General features: G+C 47.3%; 2 protein-coding genes across 3 annotated transcripts in view; one reads left to right on the top strand and one right to left on the bottom strand.

Annotated features, from left to right (window-relative positions):
* Positions 1-21,963, bottom strand: part of wnt5b (wingless-type MMTV integration site family, member 5b) — a 33,874-nt gene that overhangs the window by 5,391 nt on the left and 6,520 nt on the right. Inside the window, exons 2-4 of one of the 2 annotated variants that reach the window (XM_052055472.1) lie at positions 2,366-2,502; positions 1,722-1,809; positions 1,471-1,630 (exon numbers count right to left, since the gene is read on the bottom strand). In XM_052055472.1, the coding sequence (XP_051911432.1) occupies positions 1,471-1,630; positions 1,722-1,809; positions 2,366-2,466 (349 nt within the window). In that variant the 5' untranslated portion in view covers positions 2,467-2,502. Of the gene's footprint in view, positions 1-1,470; positions 1,631-1,721; positions 1,810-2,365; positions 2,925-21,963 lie in introns of those variants that run through there. The other variant, XM_052055471.1, reaches the window with a different exon arrangement.
* fbxl14b (F-box and leucine-rich repeat protein 14b) lies at positions 10,696-13,785 on the top strand. The gene has a single exon (XM_052055470.1). It carries the CDS (start codon positions 11,735-11,737, stop codon positions 12,935-12,937), a length of 1,203 nt encoding a protein of 400 aa, XP_051911430.1. The 5' UTR covers positions 10,696-11,734; the 3' UTR covers positions 12,938-13,785.

Raw genomic sequence — 21,963 nt, 5'->3', positions numbered from 1 at the left:
GTGGATTTTAATACACAAAATGCTTCGGAGATTAATTTTTTTTATGGGCTTACGATTTACATCTATACGGGGTATGAGCAGCGTAAATGATGATAAACGGAATAGTTAACTAACATTTTATTATATATAATGACATCATTGCCATGTCAATTATGACGTTTTTTTTCCAACTTAAGTTTCGAACACCCCCCCAAAAGAAAAAAAAATAGAAGTTGTGTTTTTAACAGTATTTTGTGCTGCCTTTTTCACATTAAGTCATTTTTTTTCCCCTTCCACGTTTTAACCTCTTTAACGAATTTGTAGCATTATGGCGCAGTTTTTTATTGCTTGTGGCTTGTCACTCATCATTATAAATCACTTGGCTTGACTTTTTTTTTAATTATAATTTTTAAGTAAAATCCTTTTTTTTCATGGGGTGGGGGGTGGGGGGGGGAGATAACGTCAACCCACGGATTCGACGCGGCTTGCGCAATGCACGACGCAAACTCGCCACAGAACTATCGCGCACAAATATTCCTGCGTATCGTCTTGCGGCTTTTATTGCAGACTTCAAATAAGCTCAGTTCCGGATCTGTCGGCTGTGTGTCAGCTCATCGGCGCATTTCAAAAAAAAAAAAAAAAAGAGCCTGGAGACAATGGAGCGACTCACACCTCCGTTTTAAAGGTGGACGGACTGTCAATAGAGACTAGTGGAGGGGAGGGGGGGCGGGGGGGTGAGACGGAGACGGCGGCTCGCTTGCACCCAAGCGGATTTAACACGTACTTGTTGATGAGAGCGTTCCCACGTTCCGCAACTTTTTTTTTTTAATGACAATCGAGCCTGCAGACGCTTGTGGTTGACATTATCGATTTGGGGCGGGGGCGAAAAAAAAAACGATAATTATAAAACCACAAGTGAAAAATATTCCTTGATTCAATATTTATGGAATTGTCAACACCGTTTTGGCCTTAAAAAAAAAATCCAAATCATGACTAACTCAAACAATGATGATATCCTCATATTTACAATTTGTTGGTGACGTCATTATTTAGCAACATTTTTTAAAAATAAAGCTACAGATGAAAAAAAAAAAAATTTCAAATTGCTGGGTTAAAAGTAAGCAAATTTTGGTCAAAAACTGAACCGAGCTGCAACTTTCTGAGTTGTTTTGTACTTTTTTTTGGGGGGGGGGGGGGTTTACAAAATATGATGTAGACATCATGAACTACAATGCACATTCCGAGGCTAAATGAGTATTTATATTTATTAAAATGAGTATTTATATTTTAAAAAATAAATAAATTAAAATATGAAATATATTTTAATTTAATTTAATATAATTTAACATATTAAAATATGAAATATATTTTAATTTAAAAAATATATTTATAATATAAAATATAAAATCTAAAAAAAATAAAATATTAAAATGAGTATTTATATTTATTGTATTTATTTAAAAAATTAATAAATACAAATAAAATCATCACCGATTTGCATGACGCGTCCAAAAACGGACGTGTTGTCCACTGTGCTGCAGTTCCACCTCCTCTGTCGAAACTGATACTGGCACTCCTTGATGCCCGTCTTGGCTCCGTCTCCGATGTACATCATGTGGTCTTGGTAGAGCTGGCACAGCTTCCTCTGACCCTGAAAAAAAATAATAAAAATACAAATAAAAATTTTAGAATCGGCATACACACACACACACACACACACAAACAAAGAAACAGGAAGTTACCTGGGAGAGGCCGGACAGCTGAGTGCACAACGGCTGAGCACCGATGATGTACATCTCGGGCCTCTGGATGGGGGTCAGCGCCATTGACCTGAAAACAGGGCCGATATTGATGATTGGATTTTGCTTCCAACTATAAAATATCATTTGGAATATTTTGTGTGTGGTTGAATAGGATGTAAAACTTGTTGGGTGGGTGGGGTTGGGGGGGGGGTGCGTCTTCTCCACTTGGCATCTTCGAATACACGATGCTAAGATGAACTTAACCTGCACATTTACATTTGCCTTGTAAGTCAAGAACAAGTGTGGACAATTGAAGGGCCAATAGGGGCCAAGCAGCCCCCCCCCCCTCCTCCGCGCGCGCCCCCAAGTTAGAGCCATTTGGGGCTCCCCGAGGGTAAATATTGTGACAGAGCCTTCACATTTGTTCTGACGAAAAGCCCCCCCCCCCTCCCCTCGCCTCCTAAAAAAAAACGCCAAACAGACACGACTTCATCTTTTTATTTTATTTTTTTTTGTCATTTAGCTCCGACTTAAAACTATGCGTCAATCGTGCGTAAAACTCGCGCTCCTTCTCGCACGATTTATTGGCGCCGTAAAAGCGCAATAAAAAAAACACACACACACACACATAAGAAAAGACTTACCACCACGAATTGGCGTCCACCACTAACAACTGCGAGGTTCCGGCGAGGAGGGCGACCAGCAGCAGGAACAAGTGCCGAACCCCGACCCCTTTGCGGTCCATGATTCGCCGCCGCCCGCTACCGGGGAAAGTGCTGCGCTGTTGAGACATTCGCGCGGTTGGCATTCGACTTCTTTTGAAAAAAAGGGAGTCCAAGCGAGCACAATCAAACGGCCGTCATTTAAAAAATAAATTCAGACATAATTAAATAAATAAAAGCCTGATAAGTCAAGGAGGTGGATGGGGGGGTGACCCGAAAATAGAAGCATGGGGTCGCTATAGGTCCAATCGGGGAACGCGCAAAGCCGGGTTGGTTTTACGCATTTAAAAAAAAATAAATAAAAAAATAAAAAAAGGAAGGAGAGGCGGCCAAAATGTCATCCAAAAGAAATCAAATCAAAGCAGCGATGATGCTGATTGGAAAAAAAAAGGTCTCGCACAAATGCCTCCGCACGTCCTCGTCCCTCCACGACCACTTCACCTCTCTCCTCCGAATCCTACTCCGCCTCACCCCCTAATTCACCTCTGAACTACCCCCCCCACCCCCCCCCCCCCCCACCGCCCCTCCACACAAGCTCCCCTCCCTATCCAATTCCCACCCACTTCCCCTCCCATTTTTACGACCTGGCGTCGCGCGAGATTGGATGCAAAAAGTGGAAACGCGGGTTTGAATATTCCAAGCTGGCTTTTGCAATCCGTCTCTTTGTCACGCTTCCCGGACACATCCTTAATTTGTCAATTAAAACTCAACTCCCAAAGACATCTTGATATGTCTTTTCAGACTCCACATAATTTTTTTTTTCCAAAACAAACAACGCGACACGGTGAGTGTATATGTGTGCGTGTTGCTATGACAACATCGCCACCGCCTGGAGGAACACGGAAGACACGGAAGACACGAACTTGGTTTTATTATTATGAAATGTTTTTTTTATTAGCACCTGCAGATGTGGCTGAATGCAGAACTGAGTTTTTAATCATTCACTCCCCCCCCCCTAAAAAAAAAAAAAAAAAAGCATCCCCGAGGGCCTTTTGCACAACGCAGCGAGCTGTTGCGGATGAGCTGCAACGCTCACTTACAACCACAAGAGGGCGTAGGCTAGCCACGCTGCCTGGAGCCTACCACAGCAGAGGAGGTGGTGGGCAGGGGGGGGGGGTGTAGTGGAGGGTCAGGACTCGGGAGAGTAACTTAGGCCATGTGAGCTAAATAAAAAATTAAAAATTAAAAATAGGAGGAGGAGGAGGAGGGGAAACAAGAGAGAGGATGAAAGATGAGAGTGAGAGAAAGGCTTGCTCCCTGGAGGTTATGAGCAATCGCCATGCAACAGGGAGCAATGCCGGGAAGAAAAAAAAATAAAAATACCCCAACAGCTCCACTGTGGATTCAACAGCAGCATCACAGTCAACACCGCAGCATTGTTTTGACTCGACTGTGAGGACAATGACCTGCAAAAATTTCCCAAAAATGATTTCCGCTTGCAAACTTCCACCTCAGAGTCCAGTCTCACCTTCACCGACCCATCTGGTCACCTCGTAAACATCTTTTGGGAAGCAAAAGCCGTAAAAAAAGGACAAACGGTCAGTGAAGGAGGACCCGGGTTGCGAAGGCAATGTCTCCCGTGGATTTGGCAACCAGTCTCCCAATCAGAACCCCAGCCCTCTGAGAGGTGAAAGGTCAGGGGTCGGATTCTGCGCGAATAAATCAATCGACTTGCTCCATAACGAGCGGGCAGTCTGCTTGATTTGAATGCAAACAACTCGTATGGATAGAGTTTGTGAGAACACTCACTGGCATGTATTCTTGATCATCTGCAAAGAACATTATTTGTGGTTTATGGAGGAATTGTCTTCTTTGTGTATGTCTGTGTTCTAAATTGTGATTAATTTGCGACAGTTCAGCTTTTGGGCTTGGGTTTTGATTTTTTTTTTTTTTTGTATCACGCATGCTCTCCTCCTCCTGCCGACTTCCCTCCATCCGTCTCCTCTCCCTCATCCATCCTTCCTTCAGTCAGCTGGCAGAGGATGAGTCATGCCTCCCGCTCGGAGGCTGAAACTCTCTCTCCCTCTCTAAATATATCTTGCTCTTCACTTCTCTGCGCACCTCCTTCTCTCGGCATCTTCATCGGTACATCTCTCCCTCTCTTTCACCATCTGCCTTTCCACCTCACCCGGCTACAAAGCGATTCCTCGCGCACCTTTTTTTTTTTTTTTTGGTCTTTTTCTTTTTATTTAGCTCTCTCCGCCACGGTCTGAAAGTGAGAGTGACATTTCTATTTTCTTCCATCCATCCGTCTCTCAACCTCAACCTCGCAAGGGCCACATGTACATGCTGCGTGTTCGCCCCTCCCTTCGCGCCTTAACTGTGGGAAAATGTAAAACAAGACCACCCGCTTGTCCAACACGGGATCTGAAGCAGACAGAAAAAAAAACATACCACCCCCCCCCCAAAAAAAAAAGTCCTGACTAAATATTGTCAGTTTAGATTTTCAGTCAAAGTTGAATCAAGGCAACTTCTCATTTATTGATTTTTTCTTCTCAAAAATGTGCGATTATGCTATGCTATGCTAATATGCTAACTGTGCGCAATGTGTGGAGGGAGAAAAACAACGGCAACAAAAAACATTATTTACCTCAATATACATTCATTCATTCATTCATTCATTCATCTTCCAAGCCGCTTGATCCTCACTAGGGTCGCGGGGGGTGCTGGAGCCTATCCCAGCCGTCTCCGGGCAGTAGGCGGGGGACACCCTGAATCGGTTGCCAGCCAATCGCAGGGCACACAGAAACGAACAACCATCCACGCTCACACTCACACCTAGGGACAATTTTAGAGTGGTCAATCAGCCTGCCACGCATGTTTTTGGAATGTGGGAGGAAACCGGAGCACCCGGAGAAAACCCACGCAGGCCCGGGGAGAGCATGCAAACTCCACACAGGGAGGCCGGAGCTGGAATCGAACCCGGTACCTCTGCACTGTGAAGCCGACGTGCGAATCACTGGACTACCAGGCCGCCCCCCTCAATATACAACAAAGTTTAATAAATTCTTCTTCGTTTGTGCCAGCAGGGCTGCACTCTACTGCCCCCCGGTGGCCAAATCGAACACACCAGAACGCAATGATCTGGTGGCTCTGTCATTTCCCTCACTTGAAATTGGATCACTAGTCAACTAAAAAAGCGTTTCTTTCTCCTAAATTGATGTCCCCAATGAACTGTCCAAAGCCTGATAGAGACAACAAAAGACATGACGCTGAATGTAATTGTGTCAAGCGGCTAGCGTCTGCGCTCAGCTTGCTGCCAACAGTACGCGGTGGAGCCGGCCCACTTTGGCACCTCGGCAGTCTCAGCTATACGCCAGGCCTCATTTGGCACCTGACTGGAGCCTTGGGAGAGGCCGAATCCCTCAGCAGGAAGACCCAGCAGGGGCACCGAGGCCGGGCCAGATTGCCTGATTTCCCCCCGGTGCCCTGGAGCTCAAGCGGTCAGACTACAGCGGTCTCGTGAGCCCTTCCCTGGAGAAATTAATAACACACACGAACACACACCATTTCCATCACTTCACAGGGAATCATATTGCGTTGCATTCATTTCCTGCGTGATTACCTTCGAGCCTAACTTAGCGAACCTTGAATTTTAGCCATTGAACCCCAAAGCAGCTTTTCGTCCCAAATTGAACAGGCTGTTCCCAATTAGCCAGTTCTTTAGTCAGATATTCATCCCTAAAAGGCGACAATAACAAATAACACAAAGAACCTGCCAAATCCCAGGTTCTCACTTTCTTTTGTTCCTCCCGCCGCTCAAACGGCCATTAATTTATTTTTTTTCAAATTCAATGTCGGGATGCAGACTTCACAGGTACGCCGCGTGTTTCCGAAAAGATCAATTATTCACGCTTTGGCTACAGTTGTCAACAGAATAAGTACGAGGACTCTTTGTGCAGTGGGCCTAAAACAGACACAGGTGGATCTGGGTGGAATTCGACGAATTATTCCCCAACAGATTTACTGTAAAAATGTCACATTACAACAAAAGCTCTCTGTAAATTTGGGACTTTGATGTGATTGTTTAAATGACTCATTTCCACGTTTTGCTCTCCTCCCCCCCAGTTTAGTAGATACCGTGTATTTCATTCCGCACCGCCCGGCCACTTCATTAGGTACACCTGCACGGAGCGATAGGGGGTAAAAAAAAAAAATCCGCCGTGTGCAAATTGTAAAAGGTGGAAACGAGATAGATGAGCACACACACACCCAATGCGCATGCCAACAGATGACAGAGTGCGTTGAAAAAAAAAAAAAAAAAGCCAAAATGCTGACTACTGAGGGTGAGAGTGAGCGTGCGGCTGAAAAATCTCCGATGTCAGACTGCAGAGCTGGCAGAAAGCAAAGGCTTTGCTGAGGACACACACATACACACACCTTGAAGGCCTGCATGTTGTCAAAGCATGTGTCACACACACACACACAAAGCCTGTGAGGCGACGTAGCGAGACGAGCCGTCAGGGCAGGCGAGGAGAAAGGATGTGTGCAGAAAGAAGGGAAGAAAAGCATATTTGGCCAAAGCCTGCAGGAATGGCCCTCGACGTTCATCAGTGGTGGGAAGTAGAAAAACTTTCTTACTGTACTGTACCTAAGTGTATACCCACATTTGTTTTTTTTTGAACTGTAATGACAAAACACATAGGGTGGGGGGGCGGTGAGGGGGGGGGGGAGATCACGCGGCAGCCTTGGTTATGACGAGACGCCGCGAAGAAGCGGAAAAGCACAGCGGCCCCGCCGCTCTGAGCGCAAATGAAGTTTATGATGAAGTAAGTGTCAGCGAGCGTCTCATCTCGCCTCTTATTGATGCCGTGCCGCAGACGGCTGGGAAATATCGCATCAAAACGCGGCTGAGGAGAGCTCTAAACGTGAATTTGACTTTGTTGCGCCGGGTAAAACGAAGATATCTGGCGTGAAATTAAGGTTAAATAGTCTATTTTCCATCCTCTTGAACATATGCAGCATAACACACACACATATATACAGACATATATATATATATACATATATATATATATACACATACATATACATATATATATGTATATATATATATATATTATACATATATATATACACACACACACACACACACATACTCAAAAGCATACAGTTTTGGTTAGCAAGCGCTCTAGCATGCTAATACAATTTCCATTGGCAATACAGAGCACTGCCCTCTTGTGGCATGGAGGATGAACAAAAAGGAAGAAAGCATCCCCGTATCTTTGATGCCTCGAGACGGACGCCGCTCGGGTTTTTGAAAACATATTTTGCGCCACGAGACGTCGGGCGGGTGTCAGGGGGGGGTTGGGAAAAAAAAATAACAGCCCAAAAGAGGAGGTGAGAATAATAAGAGTGCCGTACTTTGAACGCAACTGCTGGCCCCCATACGTGTGAGTGAGCGCTGTGCAAGGTGGAGCAAGGAAACACCACAAAGCAACATAAAAGATTTATCACACACACACACACACACACACACAAAGTTTCGCGGCATCAATGTCACTGTCTGCTTTCACTTTCATATCATCCTTGCTGCTGCGCATGGATGTGTGCGTGGAACAGACATGGTGATATCCACTCAGGTAGGTGTCAGCTTTCATTGGGGTGGGAATGTGTGTGTGTGTGTGTTGGGGGGTGGGGGGTTTAGGCATTATGTTGACACACGCCCGCGTCGCCATGGCAACCAGCAACAATTATCCGCTCATGACCCTCCCCCCTGATTCATCAACACGTCGGGTCGCACATGTACCGGTCCGTGCATACATCAGCACTTAACACGCTGGCATGACACGACTTGTCAGACTTTGGGGAGGTGCCGTCACACACACACACACACACACACATACACACAAACAAAACGAGCATACACACATTCCTGTACTCACTCCACAGTGAGGACCAAGTTAAAAAAAGGCCTCCAAAGCGAGGACATACACACACACACACACACACACACACACACACACACACACGCACGCACACACGCATACACACACGCACACACACACACAGAGCATCTCGAGAAACATCACGTGACTGCTTCTCCCTCCTCATCCCCACTAAAAATACTCTTCTTCCTCCCATCACTGCTTATTTTCCTGCTCTCGTCCCCTTCTCTCTCGCGCAGTGTGAGTGCAAGCATGGGCCCAGCAGGCAACAACACACTCACACACACACACACACACACACACACACACACACACAAGCAGGCAGGCAGGCAGCAGGTCATGCTGAGGCTCAGCGCTTGCTGCTCAACACTGAGCCTGTGGCTTTTTGTCCCGCCTCCCTCTGTGTTTTCACCTCCTCTGTCTTCTCCCCCCACCCCCCACGTTACCTCCGCCAAGGAAATCCAATCAAAATTTTCAGATTTTTTTTTTTTATTGTGATTGGTCTGACCTGGTGTCATCAGCGATTTTATATTTAATCAAGAAATTTAAAGAATCGTATTGTATTGAGCTAAATGAGTGATTTTGTTCGCCGTACCCGATGAGCTTGTCATTTATTTTTATTTTTTTTGTTCTTACACAGATGGAAAATTAAAGTGTTCATTTGCAGAAGACAAAACATTTTCCGTGCCTCCGAATCACGCTCAACCCCGCCGTGGCTGTTTTTCCATTCCCCCTTTGAGCCTCACATTGATTTGCACGGGAAATGATCAGTCGCGGCATCTAAATGAACCGAGCCCAAGGGTGAGGCTAATCCCATCATAGTTTATGACCACGCCCAGCGAACCCGCTTTGGTCTCTCCCGTGGAAACTTTGCACGCTAACCTGGCGCCACTTAGTATTCACATCACGACCGCGTGCTTTGAAAATGCATCCAGCGGATGGCGTGGCCAGGTGTAGCAAGGACGTGCTGTAGGTGCCCGCCGCCCCGAGGGATTGCTTTTTCTTCGCCCTTGACGACGCACTTGGGAGAAAAGGGGCAAAGGACGTTTCTATTAATCTCGCTTTCTTGATTAGAGAGATGAATTATTGTTTTTCGGGGGAAATTCATTTGAAACTAATCCTCAAATACATATGTTTAATACAATTAGCAACGGTGACATGCTAGCCAGGGGCCGCTACGTTGGTTGCATGACAGAGTGTGACAATAAAACGAAATGTTAACGGTTCAAAGCTTCATAATATGGATCAGACATTGAATTAGGTGGTGAAAAGTCGAGCGGATTACGTCGCAAATTTCCCGGAACGCGTTCATTGACAATTGAAGTTTTTCATCAAAATGCGGTACATTCGTGCGCTATCCGTACATTTGCTCACGATTTTACACCTGAGCCTGACACGCCACGACTGGTTTTGTCGGCCAAATTCCAGATTTTGTCCGTTTTAATCCTCACTTGATCCCTGTTCTCGATTTCACCCTACTTCTACCTTTCCCATCAGCCCCCACCCCCCCAACTCCCCCTCAGCCGCTCTCAAGCACTCGGCCACACTCCACTGGCTTCAGCAAACGGCTCCCCTGTCATATTATCTCTCACGCACACCAACGCACGCGCGCAACGCAGTGGGACAGATGCAGGCACAGGCACCGGCATATGTTCCTCTGAATGAATAGGCTATGCACATGCACATGCGTGGCGATAACACACACACACACACACACACACACTCGGAGTCCAAGGTTACACTGGTGGGTAAGAGGGGCCCCATTAGAAGGGGAAAAAGTTGGATGGCGCCACTCGAAAACATCTCGCGACACACACTTTTTTCTTTTTTTCATTTTTTTTTTTTAAACTGAATTAATGATGAATGTCATAACTTAAGGAAAGCCAGCTGCGAGATGACAAGCAGCTTCAAAGTGATGATGCTGGGCCTAAATAAAAGACACATGAGAGTTTTTTTTTTTTTTTTTTTTACACTTTAGGGATTAATTTATCGCCTCTGTCAGTCTCTTAAGGACAGTTCTGCAATTCAAACTTTTGGGTTTGGTTTTTTTTTCACACAGAAGGAACCAAAATTAAATTCATATTTAATGTAGAGACCGATGTAGACCTCCGGACTGTGATGCACGTGAAATATTTCACCGTACAGGGCTGAAAAATGACTGGACCTGAATGAAATGATGAAAAATAATAATGACAAAGCAAACAGCCCAAGACAAATAATTGAGATTGTGGAATTTCAAACGATTTCAGTTCAGATTTACGTCGATATTTTACAGTTTGTTGTTGTTTTTGCTCGTTTTGAAAGAAGATTTCCCCTAAAAAAAATTTTTTAAAAAGAACCGCAACACAAAAGATGTCATCCAAGTCAGAAAAGTGAATAGACTTCTCCAGTTGACTTTCCTGTTTCCTGTGTGGTCCGCTTAAAGGGTTAAAGCCCAGAGTGAACCGAATTGTAAGAAGTTGGTTTCCAAGGGAAACTGTTCGCACAGTTCCAGCTGAGGCGGGACGAACCAACTGCCCGGCGCGAATGGGGGTGGCGGGAAGAACCATCTCGGGGAAAAAAACGAGATAATAACGCTTTGTTTCCGTTATAACAAGTCAACTCGCTCGCTATTACCATTTAATCGGACGGATACACGCGATGGCCTTAATACAAGCTGTGAAAAGTGAAGTTTTAAACGCGTTTGTTTAGTACTGGCGTGGAGGCGCACCCCTTCCCGTGCGGGTATAGTGCGGGGGTCCCTGCCAAGTCGGTTTGAAAAGAGCAGACAAAGGCTTGGAGTGCAGGACGCCCCTCGCCTCCCCTCGCAACATTCATCCTCCCGAGTCGCTCCCGCCCCGCCATGGATCAAGTCGCCGGAGTGGGTCGCGTCGCTTTGACTTCCACTTTCCGCCTCTGAAATGCACGAACGTTTGGATCCGCGCCGGGCCGAAAGTGGACGCCTTTTTGCGGCCAGAATACAAGAAGGACGCGTCGTGTGAGGGAAGGAGAAAGAGAGCGAGAGAGAGCGAGAGAGAGAGGAGGGGGGAAGGTTTTGACGCCGTTTCCTCCTCTCCTCCGCCTCCTTCTTCTTCCTCTCGCCCCCTCTCCTATTTTTTTTTAAATTCTATTTTATTTTGGCGAAAGGAAGTAATAAACGCTTTTTTGGGGCTGTTTTGCCTCGATGTGACTGCGCCTGCACAGCCGGCTCACGTTGCGCTCAAGAGTTGGATCGATTGCGCACACTCTTGAGTGCGAGGGAGGAACAGAACTGAAAAGTCAGCGGGGAGGGAGGTGGGGGGGAGGGGGGGTGTTGCTACTTTTTTGGAATTGTACAGTGAAGATTTTCCTTTTTTTTGGTTTGTTTTTCTCAGCCGTGGAGGTGCGCAGGATTGATTCTTATATGCCTGGGGTTTGAAAAACAATGGAGACGCACATTTCGTGCCTCTTCCCGGAAATTTTGGCCATGATTTTCAGCTATCTGGACGTGAGGGACAAAGGCAGGGTGGCCCAAGTGTGCCTGGCTTGGAGGGACGCGTCGTACCACAAGTCGGTGTGGCGGGGGGTGGAGGCCAAACTGCACCTCCGGCGCGCCAACCCCTCGCTGTTCCCCAGCCTCCAGGCCAGGGGCATCCGAAGGGTCCAGATCCTGTCCCTGCGCCGCAGCCTGAGCTACGTGATCCAGGGGATGCCTAACATCGAATCGCTCAACCTGTCGGGTTGCTACAACCTCACCGACAACGGGCTGGGCCACGCGTTCGTGCAGGAGATCCCGTCGTTGAAGGTGTTGAACCTGAGCCTGTGCAAGCAGATCACCGACTACAGCCTGGGCCAGATCGCCCGTTGCCTGAAGAACCTGGAGGTGCTGGAGCTGGGCGGCTGCAGCAACATCACCAACACGGGGCTGCTGCTGATCGCGTGGGGCCTGCGCCGGCTCAAGAGCCTCAACCTGAGGTCCTGCCGCCACTTCTCGGACGTGGGCATCGGCCACCTGGCCGGCATGACCCGCAACACGGCCGAGGGTTGCCTGAGCCTGGAGCAGCTGACCCTGCAGGACTGCCAGAAACTGACGGACCTGTCCCTCAAGCACATCTCCAAGGGGCTGGCCAAGCTGCGGGTGCTCAACCTGAGCTTCTGCGGCGGCATCTCGGACGCCGGCATGATCTACCTCTCGCACATGACCTCCCTGTGGAGCCTCAACCTGCGTTCCTGCGACAACATCAGCGACACAGGCGCAATGCACCTGGCCATGGGCACGCTGCGCCTGTCGGGATTGGACGTCTCCTTCTGCGACAAGATCGGCGACCAGACGCTGGCGTATATCGCCCACGGGTTGTACCGACTCAAGTCGCTGTCCCTGTGCTCGTGCCACATCTCCGACGACGGAATCAACCGCATGGCCAGGCAGATGCACGAGCTGCGGACGCTCAACATCGGTCAGTGCGTGCGAATCACCGACAAGGGGTTGGAGCTCATCGCCGATCACCTGACCCAGTTGGCGGGCATCGACTTGTACGGATGTACCAAGATCACCAAGAGGGGGCTGGAGAGGATCACGCAGCTGCCGTGCCTTAAAGTGCTCAATCTGGGACTCTGGCAGATGACGGACAGCGAGAAAGTCAGGTGATGGCCCAAAAAATAAAAATAAAAGGGGGGGGGGGGAGTAGTCCACCGATCTCATATTGAGTTGGATGCAATTTCATAACATTCGCCCCCCCCCCCCCACCTCAAGATGTGCCCATTTGGAGCAAAGTGTCCACCTCATATGTGCTTGTTTGGGAGAAAATGTGCCTAGAGGGACTGTCCGTGTCGCCCCCCCCCCCGACCCCCCCCCTCCTCACAAACTATCCCCACCGCATGAGACAATTCGTGATTTGTCCATTCTGATCTAAACGTGTCCTGAAAGTTGACACGCGTGAAGCTTTTCAGGTAGTTGGGTGGGGGTGGGGGGTCGGTTTTGGGTGGGGGAGGGGGGGAAGCTGCCGGGGGTCAAACGTCAGTGAATGTTGCTTCAAATTGAAGTGATTTAGAGATTTTTCTTTTTTTACCCTTGTTTATCGATCGAAACGAATCAGGGTTCCATTTTTTTTTTTTTTTTAGGGAGAATGTTTCTCTTCCCCCCCCCCCCCCCACCCCCGGATAAAAATACCCCGAGCTCATTCGGAGACATGCTTGGAATAAGGAGCAATCGATTAATTTTTTTTCTTGTGCTCTCCGCTTCTCGGGTTACAAGCTCGGGCCACATCTCTTTCTGTTTTTTTTTTGTCCCCCCCCACCCCCCCACCGCCACACACACACCAGTAATGTGTGTGTGTTTTTATTTTGATGTAATGCAATGACCTGCTTGATTTAAAAAAAAAAAAAAGGAACCTACGGATGTGCGTCCTGCTGAAACAGCCGAAGAAGAAAAAGGAAAAAAAAAGATGTACTGTATATTATGTTTGTAAAAAAAAAAAAAATGTTCAAAAGAAACAACCGAACATGCAGAATCCCAAACTTAAATTGTTTTATATTCTTACATGCAAAAAAAACAACAACAACAACAAAACAATTAAAGATATTTATATAATGAACCAAAAGTGCTTTTTTTATGGGGGGCGGGCGGGGGGGGGGGCTTGATTTTCTTGACTCTCCACATTGGTGAGGATTTGCATATTTATTTTGGCGCACCCCCTCCCCTTGATTCCCCCCCCCCCCCCCCCCCCTTCATCATCACCACTACAACCGCCATCTTCCTCCTCATCATCCTCATCATCGAGCCCGCCTTTCATTCCGAGGGGGCTGAAAAAAAAAAATCTGTTGTGTTGTTTTATTATTTATGAGCGCCACTCAAAATGGATGCCTTGATTTCGCCGCGCGCCGCCTTTGTAATTAATGAACGCGAGGCACGGCAACGGCCACGGTTATATATTATTGGATGCCATTTGTTTTTTAATATTATTCGTGTATTTTTTACAGTGTAGAATGCGTGATTCCAGACACGCAGTTAGAAAGTCAAGTTTTGGCAAAGTGATTTTTTTTTTTTTTTACGCGTCGCTCTTGTTCAGTCACGCATACCAGATCTTAGGCCAGCCAGGAGACCCCCCACTTGCCTTTTCACCCCCGCCCCCTCCCCCTGCGCCCCCCCCCCTGCCCGCCCCCTCCCTCCACACACATTTCTTTTTAACATTCCACACCATCATTCAAAGCATTTAGGCATTCCCCTCTGTGTCCCTCCCGATGCCGCGTCCGAGGGTGGGGGGCTGGGGGGGGGGGGGGATTGATAGAAAAAGCCCAGCGGAGGGATTGTTGACCGCAGGGAGAGAATGTCAGTGTTTGCTGGGGGGGGGGGGTTCACGACGCCTGTTGTTGAATGCCCTCGAAGAACAGAACCCCCCCCCCAAAAGAAAATAAATCACATGGATATTTTCAACATCTTATTTCGAGCCGCATCGATTGCAGCGGCCGTCGCAGGAAGCCCCAAGAACGTGTAACTCCGCCCGGCTAATAACGCCAATGACAGTTTTAACGCCGCCTTCCCTTTTTTTTTTTTTACGGCTCCTCGTCAACTATTATGTTTGATTACGAGTGCAAATAAAACAGGCGACGGCCTCGGTGGCCGTCCCGCGCGCGCCGAGCCGACGATTGCGTACGCGACGATAAATCACGTAAAATAAGTGAGCGTTTTGCGGTATTTTTTTTCATGAGGGGAATAATTTTATTTGAAAATATGCGCGGTCGTAAAAAATAAACCGCGCATCCATCCACGCTTCTGGTATCAGTTAGCGAGATAAGCTAATCCCCCCCCCCCACAATTATTTTTTGGGGGTAGGAAACTAAATTTCCCCTTAGGATGAAGCGATTGATGACCCCACCCCCCCAAAAAAACTGCTTCAAGAACCGAAGCTCGTCGAATTGTTGAAATTCGGCTGTCAGGCGACATCGCAGCCCATTGGCCAGCCAACTGTCACTCAAAACGGTCCCGTCCAATCACATTTGAAGAATTCACAGGGCGTATTTTCAACAGTTGACCTCGCTACGAGGCTAACAGTCTGCCTTTCAGGCTTTTAAGCGCATAAATATCCTCCAATTTATGATTTGCTATTTCTTTTATCACACATTTTGCAGTCATTTCTGGGGGGTGTTGGGGGGGGGTATGTGCCGCCGTCGCTGCTGCGATCAAAAGCGCTAGGCAGAAGAGATTTACGCACGGCGAACGCATTCCCGCTCACGGCGCGCGGTTCTATTTTTAAATAAATCGCACGCAAAAGCCCCCAAATTAGACAAAAAGGGCCCCAGAGTTTTTTTTTCCCCACAACATGTAGGTCACGGAGCAAAAGTCGTCCCCTCCGCCCCCCCCAAAAAAAGTGTTCATAGTATAAACGCTGCCGTTTGAACTTTGCGGGATGTGTGTGATCACGTCGCTAGCTGCGTCACACTTCCTGTCAGGCAAGGGAGGAAGAGTTTTTACTGCTCATCATTAAAGGAGCAGTTCACCATAAAAAAGGAGGGTGAGGGGTGGCTCTTGACAACAAAGCATTAAAAAAAGAGGGGGGGGGGCATTAGCAGCTCGGTGTGACTGACCCCCCCCGCCCCCACCCCAAATTCTCTTGTTTGTGGCTCCACTGTTCCGTCTGCCTGTGGCTCCCTCCCTGCTCCATTTTTAGCTTTTTTTGTCATCTGCATCTTTAATTTCTACCTTTTTTGGGCTTGGGGGTTGGGGGGGGGGCTTTCCCTTTCTTGATCACTAATTTTACTGCCTCTCCCCCCTTCGAGCCGGCACCTGGTGCTGAGGTGTCGCCGAGGTACAGTAGACGGAGCTTTGAAGTCCTTCGAGCCCCCCCCCCCTCCTGCCTCCCCCCGGGATTGTAGCGGCTGCAAAAGAGGGGGAGGGCCTTGGGGGTGTCTAGTGTGAGTTGGCGCCCTTTGGCGTTGCTTTTAATTTGATTGGAAACCCGGCTGACTTTAGATCGCAAAAAAACTTTGAAATGTTGTACAGCAAGTAGCAGTACAAGACAAAATGGCTGCCCCCCCCCCCCCGCCCCTGAGATGGCGGAAAACACAATCCTAATTACAATACTGTTTTTAGACAAGCGGAGTAAAATAGCATACATTATTGTCAAGAACATCATCTTTTCATGCTAACATTTTATACGCTAGCGATTAGCATCGATAGTTGCGCTTTTCGAAGCAACGGTCGCTTAAACACAAACTGTGGCCGCAACACACGTAGACAGACAATACAACAATAGTCACTGGCATATATTCTTTATCATCCATGAAAAATGACGTATATCAACACGATTCCATTACAGTGCTCTTCTTTGTTTTGGGTCTACACGATGATATTATACTGCCTCTCGGTGGCCAAAGCGCGCAACAAAAATGGTTGAAAAGGAACGGCCATGGAGCATAGCGAGATGAAGCGAGAGCGAGGAATCTGTGAGTGACTTTGGCTGCGAGCTGCTAGAAGTCGGATAGCCGTGTTAAAATACCATAAGGACACCTACACACACACACACACACACACACACGGGCAGAAAACTGCTCCGAGATACGCCGAGGATCCAGTAAACTTTGGCAAAGCGCACACGTTCAAAACTTTATGCAAAAAAAAAAAAAAAATCCCGCTGCTTCTCTCTGGTAGCAAGCTGCCCAGCAGACCAGCTAATTATTTTTTACACACACAGACACAAACACACCTTTCCCCGCACATTCCTCAGCAAGGTAATGAGCTGCGTTTCCTCACTCGAGACGTATGGAGGAGGTTTACAAAGACAAAAAAAAAAGTATTTTTATTCCCATTTTCGAGCATTAAACATTGATGCGGAGGAGCAACAATTACATCATCCTGATTCTAAACTGACATCATCCTGAATGAATGATTGAATACCGTGATATTTTTTTTTTCCAAGACGCCATTCTACAACTTTTCCCAAATAAATAAATCAATAAACAAAAAAAATCGGAATAATTCAAACAGCATTGTTTTCGGGCGGATCTTTGCAGGGGATAAAGAATATCTGCCCGTGAGAATTGATGTATGCTATGTGTGTATCACAGTTTGGTATCAAGGTTCATCATCGGCGCAATTTTCGATGCTAGTTTTTCTTAGCCCGCCTATGGTGTTTTGCATTGTGGGTTAGCATTAAGCTAGCTGGGCCTTGCAAATTTCACCGTCAACCCCACTGTACGCTGAAGGACGCCTTTTTACACCCAAACCACTGCGGCTCCGGCGGAATAAATCTTTCATTTTGAAACTATAAGGCCTTCATTTCCAATCATATAACGGGCCACGCTGCTGAATATTTGATTGGTGGGGGTGGGGTTGGGGGGGGGGACTGCAACCGAGGAGCTGTAGTGCGATGTTGATGTCGCCGAGCGGTGGCCCCCGACGTGTCATTCACACAACGACAAAGAGAAACTTTCTTCCTTTTTTTTTCTACTGAAAATGTGTCACACCGTTTCCCCAATGCAGGGGAACATTTTTTTTTGTTGTTTTTTTTTTTGTGGCACATTTTGACAGGAAGTGCTGCACACGTGAACAAAGAGTACATCTCAGCCTTTAGCACTGTGCATTGGTAACTTGATGCTGTAAAAAAAAAAAAAAATCATGACTTGAAACGCAGCTTTGCAATTAACTAGCGGTGGGATTTTTTTTTTTTGTTACGCTCAACACTTTATTTGATAAAAACTCATCTTTGATCACACGAATTAAAACCGGGGAGGTGAACATGTGAAAAAGTGCAGATTTTTTTTTTTTTTTTGCAAGAAACAGAAAGAAAGATATGAAAGAGCCATAGGAGGTGGAGACAAGGCTGAAGCTGAGGCTGGAATACAAAGAGGCGCTGTGTGAGTGTGTGTGCGTGCGTGCGGCAGGTGTGTGTGTGTGTGTGTGTGTGTGTGTGTGTGTGTGTACGTCCCCATGGTCCTTCTAGCTGTCTTCTCCTATTGATCAGCTCATATTGATCTGGTTTGGCACATAAGCCTCGACGCGCAGTTCACTTGATTTGACTGGGCTTTGACGCTGGGGGGGGGGGTTGGTGGTGGGGGGGGGGGGGCAAACACACGCACATATCCGAGGGACTGATATCCAGACACTTCATTAGGTACACCATATGTTTTTAAAAAATGCATTTGTTGCATTGTATTGGAACATAGCGAATGAAAGGTGTGCCTAATGTAGTGGCCTGCCATGTTAACACAAAAGGATGCAGTGCTTTGATTTTTTTTTTGGGGGGGGCTTAAAAATCCCCTCAGAATGAGAAACTTTCCGTCTTTTGTGTGAGTGCAGACACACACGCGCACACACAGCCCACCTTCTGCTGCTGTCATGGCTGCGAGCTGTCAAAATCACCCTCCTCCTCCTCCTCCTCCGCCTCTCTTGCTGAGCTCGTCTATTCTGTCTATCCAGCCCTCCCTTTTTCACCCCCCCCCCACCACCCCCGCTCCTGCCTCCCTCCATTCCTCTCCCTGCATTGCACTTTACTTGCGCGTCTCCTCCACATTTGTGCGTCTTTGCATCTACATTCTGCCTCCTCAACACGCTCTCGCTGTCCTTTGCCTTCAACCGGGGATGAGCATTTACATACAAATGGGGCGCCGACGGAAAGAAGGAACGAATGCGGCGTGCTCGCCCGTGTTTACATGTGTCCGTGCATCTCAACATGCTGTTTACATGCAAATGTAAACAAATGCACAAAAAAATAATAAAATATATATAGTATATAAAATATATACCAAAAATGCTTGGAAAACCCTGCCAAAAATGTCCGAAAAAGCCCACTAGAACATCTTTATTTAGGGCTCCTCAGATTGAATGGGGGCAAATTTGAGCGTACTCCCATGTAACAGGAGTTTGAATTTGTGATTTGTTCCACAACAAACTCTTAACATAGCCACAACCTCAGTTGCGAGGGGGTGTGCACACTTCTGCAACTTACCCTCTCAAAATGTTTTTTTTTTTTTTTTGTGCACAGAGGGTGTCCTGGTTCACGCCGGCTTTCTCCAAACATAATTTATTCATGCGCGCGCTTGTGCGTTGAGCCATTTGTATGTCTGCATGTACCCTCTCATGGACATACTTTGCTTACATTCCCAGCAAGGTGAGGTGATCGACCCTCGCTTTTTCTTTTTTTCATTTTATTTTTATCTTAACAGCCGTAAGCAAACGCCTTTGCGATCTTTAAAATCATCCACTCTCTCCACCGAATGCACTTTTCCCCCAATATTGTGTGTGTGTTTGCATGTGTGTGTGTGTGTGTGTGGACGGCATGTGCAAAGGTTTTTAAAAATGTATATATTCTATAAGAGGGAGAAGGAAACAGAGCGTGGTGAAGAGAAAAATACAGCTCCCCCCCCCCAATTTGTGTGTGTGTGTGTGGTGTGGTGTGTCAGGAGAGCTGACATCTGATCTTGCTGAGCATAGTGAACACTAGTGTGTGTGTGTGTGTGTGTGTGTGTGTGTGTGCGTGTGTGTTTTGTGGCCTGTATCTGTCCTCCTTTCTGTGTGGGTGGTAAGAAGAGAGAGAGTGATGTATGTGTGTGTGAGTGCACTTACTTTGAGTGTATGCATGTGTCGTGTTGACATGGTGAGGGGAGAAGGACCAAAAAAAAAAAAAAAAAAAAAACAGAAGAAGAAGAAAGGAATGTGCTGGTTAATAAGTGTTATTTTAATTCCGGTTCTAAAAAAAAAAAAAAATCAAAATGGCTGAGAATGTTTGTTCAGGCCAAGGAGAAATGTCCACACAAGTATAGTAGGACAAGAACACACACACACACACACACAGTTATTTGTCACCCGGGTACTTCGCGGGGTGTTTTATGTTTGGCGTCCTCGCTACATGGTTCCATCGACTCACTGAGAGAGCTCTGTCATAAATATTTGATCGGGTAACGACCAAACGCGACAAAAGACGTTTTTATTTCCAATATAAGAGAAAGCTTGCCGACTTTGCCTGTGGTTTGCAGGCATGTGACTCAAGATGGGGGCCAAAGGGGGGGGGGGGGGGGGGTGGAGCGATACCCGCACATGGACGCAAATACGCGCACGGAGACGGCCGCATTGATTTTGTGCACTCGCACGTCCTGTCACCACGTACAGTCTGCGTGACCCCCCCCCCTCCCTCGCCCTCATTCCTTATACATGTGTAAATGCCACTCTTGACACTTGTCTCCCCCCACACCCCGAGCCCCTCCTCTCCTCATTAGAAACACCCCTCGCCTCCCTTGATAATCCTCCATTTTACCCCCCCCCCACCCACACTCACACCCAACTCATCCTCCTTCGTCCATCTCTGCTGCACAATAATCACCGCAAGCCGAGCACACAGTGCTGCATATAGTTATTTAAAAAAAAATAATACCCCCCCCCCGCACCTCCACAGACCCCCCCACACCCAAAACATGCATTTTAACATTCTAAAGGTATAAAAATTTCCCATCCCCTCGTGTGAACCGTTCAAGGTTGCGGCTCCGCAATGCGCTCCAGATGCGCACATTGCTTCGAGAAGATAAACATCTGGAGCCGTCCAAGACGGCAAAACCATTCAAAGCCACACTCCTGCTTCGGGTGTGGACTGAATGCAGTTTTGTTATCATAAAGAACAAAAAAAAAAAAAAAAATACAGGCTTGGTTACAAAGCAAAAAAAAAAAAAGCGTACGAGAACGGCTGAAATTTATTTGAGGTTTTTGTGTTCACTGTTATTTTGAACTGTTCATAATTCGCTCCTCCTTACTTGGGGCCTTAATTCTAGCTACAGAAATAAAATTTAAAAAAGTTTGCAAAAAAAACTTCAGGCTTCTGTATTTTTCAAGCTGCTTATGTCGTATATTCTATTTTTTTTGGGGGGGGGGCGTCACTGAGCGGAGATGCGGTTTCCCCTTTAGATCTCCTCCTTGGCTCTGCCTCTCGCCAAAAATTCCCAGCATTCCTCTTCCATTCCTACCTCCTCCTCTGGTGTCCACCGTTTGGAGGTCATGACTGTACCCAGCGTGTCTCTCTCCATCCCCCCCACCACCTGACTACTACCCAGCATGCCAGTAGTGGCGGGGGGCCGGCTTGAGACCTCCACCCCCAACTGGGTGGCTGCTGCTCAGCCTGGCTGGCACGGCGGGCGCCCTGGAACACCTCCAGCACACACACACACACACACACACACACACACATACAAAGCACATGCGCACTAGCTTCCCGTCTGCTTCATGTTGGTCATTTTTAGACGCGTAATACTCACTTTCCTGACATATCCAGAAATGTATATTGCAATAAAAATAGGATACGGCGACAAAGCTGCCCAAACTAGATAATAGACCGTCGAAAAATAGAAACGTGTCCCAAGGGGAAAGAGGTAGAAAGTGCACGAGAGGGAGTGAGGGAGAGAAATTGAGAAATGATGTGGTGGGTGGGAGGGGGTGGGGGGGGGGGGGGGGGGCTCAGTAATTTGGTATTTCCTTTCTGGACATGGGAGGAAGGGCCATTGCCCTGGAGAGCGCACATCGAGCTCTTTTGATGACCCCTTTAAATGTGGCCTTGGGTGCTGAGGGCCTCGAGAAGAAGAAGAAGAAGGCAAACCGTCTCATCGATGGGTTTGCTTCATTTGTACAGCAACCCAAAAAGTCAACAAACATACAGCAGGTTCCCCCCGACAAGAGGGTGACCGAAAGGGGTCCAC

Source organism: Hippocampus zosterae, chromosome 21 (genome assembly GCF_025434085.1).
Source record: "Hippocampus zosterae strain Florida chromosome 21, ASM2543408v3, whole genome shotgun sequence".
Taxonomy (NCBI): Eukaryota; Metazoa; Chordata; class Actinopteri; order Syngnathiformes; family Syngnathidae; genus Hippocampus; species Hippocampus zosterae.
The sequence above is the reverse complement of the archived record's forward strand: the minus strand, read 5'-3'. Positions and strand labels throughout refer to the sequence as shown.